Source organism: Ceraceosorus guamensis (genome assembly GCF_003144195.1).
Source record: "Ceraceosorus guamensis strain MCA 4658 unplaced genomic scaffold IE81scaffold_58, whole genome shotgun sequence".
Taxonomy (NCBI): domain Eukaryota; kingdom Fungi; phylum Basidiomycota; class Exobasidiomycetes; order Ceraceosorales; family Ceraceosoraceae; genus Ceraceosorus; species Ceraceosorus guamensis.
This window is the reverse complement of record NW_020290053.1, coordinates 1-9,054: the sequence shown is the minus strand read 5'-3', so window position 1 is coordinate 9,054 and position 9,054 is coordinate 1. Positions and strand designations below refer to the sequence as shown.

The 9,054-nt window shown below is 56.0% G+C and overlaps 4 protein-coding genes across 4 annotated transcripts; 2 read left to right on the top strand and 2 right to left on the bottom strand.

The window, feature by feature from the left end:
- Positions 1 to 542: 542 nt before the first annotated feature.
- On the bottom strand, positions 543 to 1,959 carry IE81DRAFT_342523 (hypothetical protein; the record flags this gene model as incomplete). The annotated part of the gene is made up of 4 exons (XM_025515703.1): positions 1,557 to 1,959; positions 1,077 to 1,484; positions 814 to 936; positions 543 to 655 (listed from the first exon to the last, which is right to left on the bottom strand). Exons 1-4 carry the CDS (start codon positions 1,696 to 1,698, stop codon positions 543 to 545), a joined length of 786 nt encoding a protein of 261 aa, XP_025367887.1. The 5' UTR covers positions 1,699 to 1,959.
- A 1,555-nt stretch (positions 1,960 to 3,514) lies between these two features.
- On the bottom strand, positions 3,515 to 4,533 carry IE81DRAFT_325255 (hypothetical protein). Its single transcript, XM_025514461.1, has one exon. It carries the CDS (start codon positions 4,444 to 4,446, stop codon positions 3,715 to 3,717), a length of 732 nt encoding a protein of 243 aa, XP_025367886.1. The 5' UTR covers positions 4,447 to 4,533; the 3' UTR covers positions 3,515 to 3,714.
- A 2,096-nt stretch (positions 4,534 to 6,629) lies between these two features.
- Positions 6,630 to 7,766, top strand: IE81DRAFT_331406 (hypothetical protein; the record flags this gene model as incomplete). The annotated part of the gene is made up of 1 exon (XM_025515246.1): positions 6,630 to 7,766. One exon carries the CDS (start codon positions 6,630 to 6,632, stop codon positions 7,764 to 7,766), a length of 1,137 nt encoding a protein of 378 aa, XP_025367885.1.
- Positions 7,767 to 8,527: 761 nt separating this feature from the next.
- On the top strand, positions 8,528 to 9,018 carry IE81DRAFT_325253 (hypothetical protein). Its single transcript, XM_025514460.1, has one exon. The coding sequence runs from the start codon at positions 8,698 to 8,700 to the stop codon at positions 8,989 to 8,991; it is 294 nt and encodes a 97-aa protein (XP_025367884.1). The 5' UTR covers positions 8,528 to 8,697; the 3' UTR covers positions 8,992 to 9,018.
- The last annotated feature ends 36 nt before the right edge of the window (positions 9,019 to 9,054 follow it).

Here is a 9,054-nt window from a genome sequence, read left to right as displayed (position 1 = left end):
GCCGCATGTACACCCAGCTGCATGTACACCGTACACCGCGCCGCATGTACACCCGGCTGCATGTACACCCAGCTGCGTGTACACCCAGCCGCATGTACACCGTACACCGCGCCGCATGTACACCCAGCTGCTGCATGTACACCGTACACCGCGCCGCATGTACACCCAGCCGCATGTACACCGCGCTGCATGTACACCCAGCTGCGCGTACTTAGAAAATTATTCTCCACTCTGACTTTAATTCAACACTCAAATTCATGATTCGGATTCAAGTATTGAATTCTTGATATGAAAGCCCGTGTTCGCGTGGATGAGACTCGTGCTGACTGCGCGCACTCGCGGTTTTCACGTCTTTAGAATCAATCTTGAAGGTGCGTGCTTGATTAAGGCCAAGTAAGCGAGATCTTGAAACCTCAATTTCTTGATTCGCTACACAGACTCGGATTCAGATTCACATTCTGCATAATTCAGAATTTGCGATTGACTCGCACTTGACTTCAAGCTTGACTCAAGACTCGACTTCCACGACCATGATCAATGATTCACAATTTGCTCGCTACGCTACGCCCGTAGACGATGCGACTGCGAGAGTGGATCAAGATGCTGCAGATTCCGACGCTGGCAACGTGACCAACGATTCCTGGCTCGTCATTACCTGTCAAACGAGCCAGATCGGGTCAGACTCTTGCGTTGCACGCATACGCGGATGTAAAATGACAGACGACGCGCAAAAGAACATGACCTCCAAGGAAGAACGCAAGCATGTTGGATTTAGGATTACAAGCGCAAGAAGAGGTTTCCGTCCATCGTTACATTCGTGATTGAGCGGCGTGACATTCAAGAAGACGCCTAGCCAAAGCGGATCTTGCGACGGCATCAGGGTAGCTGAAGCGGCGTTGGCTGCCAGATTCCCGAGAGCGAAGTTGCTCAAGCTTGCTGTGGACACCAGTAGGAGGTGTGCTGGATAGCTGGTTGAGGATGATAGCATCCAGTCGCGAGCAAGAAGGATGCCTAGAGTGCACTTCAGTGGAAAGGCACTCCCCCCACTGTCCAGCCGCAACGGAGTGGGTGTGCACCCTCAAGCTTGCCACAATCGATGCCAGGGTCTGGTTTCTTGCCGGTCCGCGTGTACTGACCCATATGCTGCAGCGAAGGAGGACCCACATGCTGCAGTTGTGTAGCATCTGCAGCGTATGAGCCTTTCTTTGCTCCAGCGTGGTCATTGGCAGGCGCTGTGCGGCCCGTCTGTCCGCTTCTTTGATCCTTGGCCTTCGGATCGGGGACAGTGGCGGGCTGCTTCGTATCTGGAACACCCGGCACTGTGATGATCTGGGGCCTACGGCGAGATAAGGCTGGCATGAAGGAAAGTCTCACAACCACCCATGCCGGGTCGTCCAGCACCCGACTCTGACCATGCGAGGCGGACCATAGCATCCGTTTCTGTTCGCTGCGGAGCATCTGGATTCGCAGAGACAGCATTTGTTCTGTCGGCACGAAGGGTTGCGATTCAAAAGTCAGCATTCATCCTTGTGCTGCACACCGCTCGCGATACTCACGCCAAGACGCTCGTGATTTTGCCCCAGCAGGCAGCAGTTCAGCCGCCGTGCTTGCCAAAGTGCAAGGAATAGGGCTGCTTTGCGCGAGGGGCACGGCGAAAGTCATAAGCGCCAAAAGTAGGCCGAATACGACTCGCAGCATGGCGGGCAGGTCAGGCCAAAGTGAGCTGAAAGACGACCTTGGAAAGACGCAGTGGAGGGATGCGATGTGAGAGCGAGAGCAATGGGAAGAATCGAAAGCTGTACGAGGACTAGCGAGATCATATCAGCGAGGGGGGAAAAGGTCAGCTTTATCTGTATGGGTCGACCACAAGAAACAATGGAAAAGACCTGCGCCTCTCATGACCTTCCGTTGCGAGGCGTTGAGACATTGACGGACAATCATATGGAGCGAACGTGGCGCCAGCATCTGATGTATCACTACTACTGGGCACTATTCCGCCCAAGCTGATTGAAGTTGCTCGATTGTGCAAGCTTCGGACACCTTCACGGTGACCCTCAAGAAAAGACGGCGTGACTCTGCCAACGTTGAGCTGATGACACTCAATCTTTTTGTGTCTTTGACGCGCCACATGCTGTGACCGGCGGAAATAATCTGTCGAAAGCATTCAAAATTCGTAATTGCCGCAATTGCGACACTCGATACTGTTGACCGGCAAGCACTCGGACTCGTAATGCGCTCGGGGACACCGAAATGTCCTCCTTCAGTCGCTGTATGGAGGGGACATGATAAAGCAAGAAGACGCGTTGGCGGTTAGATTGAGCGGCGGCGTACTGGAGCGAGCTCATGATCAATCTAGCGACGACTCGATCCATCAATAAAGGACGTGTCGCTGCGCCAAACGATGACGAACACGGTGACGAAGTACACCGCTGGCTGCACAAACCGGCGCGCAAGGTCCTCTTTCGAGAAATCAAGCAGCGGTCTGCTCGTCATGGATCGTGAAGAAATCGAGAAACACAATCACAGACTTGCTCTGCATTCTTATTATGGCTTGTCGAGAGCAAAGTGGGGTCGCTCTGGGATTTGATTTGATATTTCCATGGAGCTCCGCTTGGCGTTTCCATGTCCGTCCAGCCACTCTTCGTGACTTGCTGGAGGAGGCGGTACGCACGATCACAGAGATCGCTACCCCTTCGATCGCAGACTTCCTGGCGCGTGTGTCTAAATCTCTCTCCGTTGCTGACCCCGCCGGCACGAGGTCGATCGGCGTCTAACATCTGACGCCAGAGGCGCCCGCGTGTCCTACCAAACTTTGCCGAAGGCGCGCCGCTTTCTGCCGATGCTTACCACATCGACCGACAACATAAACAGGACGCCTCCAGACAAAGGCTACAAGACCCTCGAAAGGGCATTTGACGACGGGCGCCGGTGACTGCGTTGCGCCGAGTCGAAGCAATACAATCACTATCGTGTGGGGTGCCAAAGGCGATTCGCACTGTGGTTGGCTTCTGAAGGACTGCACACGCACACGCACCCCAACAGACTCCTTACGGCGCGCCTGCTTTCAACGCGCGATCTCGGGCTCGCGTCAACTCAGACGCAACGCCTGGAGCGAATGCATGCGATTGCGAAACAAAGACTAGACTCGTGACATTGGAAAGGACAGCGCAATCTGGGAGCGTCCATGGCTGAAAATAGAGGCGTGCTATGATGCATAAGCACACGCGCTCAGACAAAGACAAGGTTGCCGTTCTGGGAGGTAAAGTCTAGATTGAGGTTCTTGTTGGCGTCCAGCTTCCAGCCCGCAACATTCTCGCTAGGGTTGTCCTTCTTCGCTTTGCCCAAAAAGTTGACCTTGCCAGACTTGGAGTCGTATTTGAAGAAGCTCGCCGTCTGAACTCCTGAATCGGCATTCGTGCATCCGCCGTACATGTCGAACATCAACCCGTTTCCAGGACCGCTCTGGCCGTTCTGCTGAACGTAGCAGTAGTCGTGAGAGGCAATCTTAAAGTGACCGTAGTATACGCCAGTGTTGGGGTTGGAGACGTATCCCATGTAGTCCGAGTCGCATTCGTAGAACTGGAACGCGGTGTACGACTGCGTGCCGTTCTGCACCGGTGTAGGATTCACCGTAAGAGGCTTACCGTCAAGGCTGTGGGCGGATGGGATCGTGTCAGCCGGATCATTAACGAAGGTGTCAGAGGGCCAAAGGACTCACGCAAGAGCGCCATTCTTGCGCAGGCGGCATTCGGGGAAAGTAGCTGCAGGTGCCTTGTAATTGAAGCTTGCAATGATGGTGTCGGCGGTCGAGATGTAGGAGCCAGGCTGGTAGTCGAGCGCAACAGTCTCGCTGCCGTAAGGCGTGTCATCCGTGTCGATCCTGTAGTGATATCCAGCTTGACCAGTGGAGAATGACTTGGTGGCGTTCTGCGTGGGGCCTTTGGTGTCGCCCAAGAAGTCGACGAGCTTGTAGCTGAAGAAGGTATCCGCAAGGAATTGAAAGTGCTGCGAGTTGGCAATGTAGCCTGAAGTAAAGTCGCAGGGTTTGGAAACGAAGTGCGCGCCGAACTTCTTCTGGTCCGAAGCAGTGAGACAATTGCCCGGCGTCGTGGAGGACACGATGAAACCATCTTGCGCAGAGATGGCTCCCTTGCCAGGGCTTGGCGATGGAGTGTCCTTGCAGCTATACACTTCGAATTCTTGAGGTACCGTGTTGCCGGGCTGTAGGAGCTTAGCACCGCTTCCGTCGATGTTGCCGTACTCTCCAAGGTAGCGTTTGGGCGCGGCACTAGAGTAGATGGGAATGTCTGTGGGGTCGTAGCCGAGCACCGCCTTGCCGATGGACTTGCACGCTGATGGTGGCGCAAATCCTTTGGCAGGCGTTGCGGCGGGCGCCGCAAGGGTGGAGCCCGCTAGGGCGAGGACGATGAGGGATGCGGCGAACATGCTGATGTTGAGTAGTGGAGCTTAGAGATGGATGAGAGTTGCAGAGGAAGAGCAGGTCGCTGACTTGGAGTCGATGGAGCAGGAGGGGGAATGTGAGGAGCTAGTCACCCTCATCATCCCCCGACTCGCTGTTCTTATACTTTTGGGTGCGAGTCTACTTGCCATGCTGACTATGCCATGCTCATGGGGTCCGGCGTGTGCAGCCGCTCCCTTCACAACATCGTTGATCGTGGTGATGCGCACGCACGAAAGTCGGGGGCAAAGCACAAGACGTCCGCTTGACCAAGCGGGTCGTCGTCACATCTCCGATGCAAGCGCACGCATAAGGCGCCCGGCGGCACACGGTCGTGGGTCGCGTTTAATTGGGGTCGGGTTCCTGCATGCATGAGCCGAACAGGGCGATCTTTGCTTTGGCTTAGCGCAAGAAAGCTCTGCTGGTGCTTGCGTGACTCTTGCGAGGCTGCATGGTGATCAAGCAAGCATCGATGGCCGATATCCGAATCGGATGGATGTTCCGACGTTGCCTGAGCAAGCGGGACAAAGTCATTGCGCGGAGGCAAAGCACATCGTCATCAGGGATAGCTTCTCGTCCCGGCGGCATGCCGGCGCAACCCCTGCTGGCCGCCGCGACCCCGCTAGATTTGAAATTCAGTCGTGCATCACAATTTGAATTAATTCGTTGCGGGTCAGCGCTGGCCGGACCATCGGGCGGCTCTCCGATCTCGCGGCAACTGCTGCTGATGGCCCATGCAGATACACATCGCCCGCCGAGCTTGCAAGGGTCATGCAGGGTTTGCCCGTTCGGGATCCAGACTTGCCGCTCGAGGAAGCGGCGCGGCGGTCGCGCATCTCCGGCAACGGACGATCGATCATGCGCCAGCGCGCATCTCCGCTTGTAATTCTTGATTTTTCCTTTCAGATGAAAAGAGGCAGCCAGCATGCAGCCGCTGTATATATGAAGTCATGAGTCAAAAGTCGTCAAGCAAATCCATGATTCGGAAATAGTCATTCAAATGTACGTCTTGTGGCTGTGAGTCCGCAATTTAGGTTCCCAAAGGACTGGCTGGGCTTGGGCACACGATGGGAACGTATACTATACAAACACAATTCTGATTGAATTGGAGCTGTCAGCTTCTCGCGCCCCTGCAGCATTGCCTCAACCGCAGTCAGTCGCATGGGTGTTCAATGGATGACCATCGCTTCAGGTGCGATAGCCCAGCTCGGACCGTGTGAGTGGCGACGGAGCGCAAGCTCGCGTGTCGCCACTTCTAGTCAGTGCATGTTGAACTGCTAAAATTACGACCTGTGACTGTGGAAGTGCGAGCCTCATCTTCTCAGTTGGCTCATTGTAGTGGCGCGTAAGGTCGCAAAGGGCCGAAGTGGTGGGTGGGTGCGATCATCAACAATCAGGATGCAGATAGGCCATCCTTTGCCACCACCATCTCATCGATAGCACAAAGATCGAACGCATTCGAGTCCATAGCAGTGCAATGAGTTCTCTCGAGCTGTCCACGTACGTGTAGGCGATAAAGTCAGTGGCGCTTTGGAAGCTCGCCAACGGTCCTAGCTTCGGGGCAAGGTACGGTTGAGTGCCGCCAGGTGCCGGCGGCGTGGAAATCTGAGAACAATGGGCGTGCAGTGGCGGAAAGCTTGTGGCGCAAATGAGGAAAGTGCTGGATGGCGAGGCTTCTTAGCGCCGCCCGCATCGTCAATGCAACCTCACAGGTCTGATTTGTCTGGCGCCACTTCTCTTCTAGAAGCACAGTGGCGCAAGCTTGCCGCCGCTGACCTACGGCAATAAGCCAAGATGGTTCTAAAGGATGACAAAGAGAGCGTGGACTGATATGTACGTTCTTGCAATCCTGACGACCTGCCAGTCTTCACATGTAAGCTCCATTCACCGCGTTGACTCCGACTTGCTCCGTTCGCCATTCGCGTGCCCAGACGCGGCCCAGCTCGCCCATCCTGTCCTTATCTTTCACCCACACAATTCGGAGAGGCATAAGCCTCTTGGGAAAGTATAAATATTCGCTCTCCGAAACGCTGCTTCTCTGTCCATCCCTATCTTTGGTGCTGGCACCTCTTTCCTACGCTGATCAACGCTGCCGTTCCGCGCGCACTCCGTCCTTCGTTTTGAAACAGCATAGCTGCTCACTCCTCTTGAAAGGCAGCCAGCTCGCGCCATGCGCATGTTCTTTACCCCACCCCTGATGGCGGTGCTTTGCACCTCCGTCCTTGGCCTCGAAGGGCACGAAGCTGTTGCTCGTGTGCAGCCCTCAATCGAAGATTCTGCCACGCTCTACCCACGAGGAGCAGAAGGGCTGGTCAAAGCAGTCCTCGAGAAGCCACGCAAGTCCTTTAGCGTGCTCATACCCGAATTCTCCGAGCAGGAGATGCAAAAAATCCACAAAGAGTCTTTGGCGCTGAACTACCCTCAACATCCCATGCCTGGAGTGAAACAGCGAAGGAGCGCTGGAAGCAAGTTAAATACACTGACCCAGACTCATAGGCGGCACCCTCAAGAAATCTTTGCTGACCAACGGGGCTGGACGACGGTGCGGGAGCTGAGCGATGGTCCTGTGGTGCAAGGCCCATCCAAGCGGCCTCGCATAGTGCTGCATCCACCGAAACTTCACTCCCCGCCGGCAGCTCGATCGACTGGCTCGAGTACTGAGAATCTGCTCCGCATGCTGGTCGAAGAAGAGCGCAACGGACCCCCTCAGCCGCTCACCCTGACGCGAGAGCAGATGCTACGAGCCTCTCTGCCCGTCTCGCCCGAGCGCTCAAGGTCCCCCATCCGCCAACGACGGCCTGCCTCTCCGATTGGCTCTCCAAGCAGCGTGGGCAGCGGCAGCAGCACCACGTCCCATAGCTACCCATGGGAGGATGAGCGCGAACCAACGCGTCGTGCTGCTTCCTTCCAGGCTCAGATGGCCAGCTATCGAGGCAAGGGCGAAGCGGGTACATCCACGCGCCCGACGGCCCCTCAGCTCACGCGCCAACGGAGCGAAGCTCGAGAGATTCCAAGCACCTCTGGCCCACGCCCTCTGCGTCTATTCAGCCAGTCCCCGCGCACCCGAGGTGAAGACACCGACTTCCTGGCGGAGGGTGTGGGGCATTCGCCTAGAAATGCGGGCAATCCGTTGCAGAGGGGACGTGGAAGACCGGGCGGAAGAGCCGGCAGCACGACCTCCTCTTCTAGCGGAAGCGGAACGGAGAGCGAGCGGGGAAGTAGGAGAAGCAGTCGCGAGGATCTGCAATTTGAGATGGACCTGGATGATAGATCGAATAGACGGCGTCCGGCTAGAGGCGGGCTGTAGGCAGATTTCCAAGTCGTTCGCTGTTCAATGTAGAAAGTCCGATGCTACTGCCAATCGAATGAGATTCGACGACGCTGTGTACAGTGTCTAGCGCGCCCGTGCAAACACCAGCTCTGAGTCGCACAGCGCAAGCCGAGTGAAGGGTAAGAAAGCTTCGACTTGGTGAATACCGCCTTTCTTGCCATACTTTTTGAAGCCTCTGTCGGCAAGAGCAGAAAGATCTAGTCATGGCTTCAGCAGTGGCTCAATCAAGCGAGTGTTTTTGCGGCAGAACGAGAGGGTTCAACGCGATGTGGACCTTGGTCACAGATCTCGGCGGAGCTTGATTCGCTCGCAAGGGTCGAGCGGAGGTCTTTCTCGAGAGTGCGTGCTTCGCCGCGTGTGATCGCTGGCAGGGTGCTGTGGGGAAGATTGGCGCACCCCTGGATAGAGCGTGGCGTGTTGGGACTTGGCACCTGAATCGATTGGCCAAACGTGAGTCTTCTAGATCGGGAGCGGAAACGGGATCGAGAAAGCTGCATGCCTCGGTCTGAGTGCTTCCGCTCGCGTCCGCCCTGCTGCTGCTGCTGCTGCTGTGCGAGCTGCAGCACCGTGCGGCACAATCGCGGGTCTCGTGCGCGTCGTCGTTCCCGCTCTCGCAAGCCACTCGGGGAACAATTGGCCGAGAGATCCGCGAGGGACAAAATCTGTCTGGTCTCCACCACCTCTATTTGCAAGCCACGACGAACGCGGGATCGAGGCTGGACCGTTATGAAAAACGACTCGAGTGATCACGGAAGTGGGTCTTGAAGATGAGGGCCGAATGGCCAGCTTGCTTGGTCGTAGTCGGCGCACGCAGCGGAGGACTCGATGCCGTATAAAGAGCCCAGCGAGGATGTAGCCGAATGAATAGCTCAGATCTCGATTCCAACCTCAATCTCGTCGACGCATCATGAAGCTCTATATCTCTACCCTCTTGAGCATCATCGTGACGCTGCTGTGCTTGGCACGCACGGGTGAAGCATCTCCCCTTGTCGTGCCTTCGCGCCAACAGCAGCGCAAGACGTGCGGCAACCTCATTCGAGGCAAGCCGCTGCTGGTCAAATTTTGTAGGGCGTACCTAGGCAATTACAGGCCTGCGGTATTGGCATCAACCACCACAGCCACCATCACTGCGACTTCGACCCCTCCACCCATCACCGTCACCGTAGCCACAACCACCTCGACCGTAACATCCACGATGTGAGTGGATGAAGACGATGCACTTTGTTCGTATTTCTGCGCATGCTGATGCGGGCTTTTTTTTTTT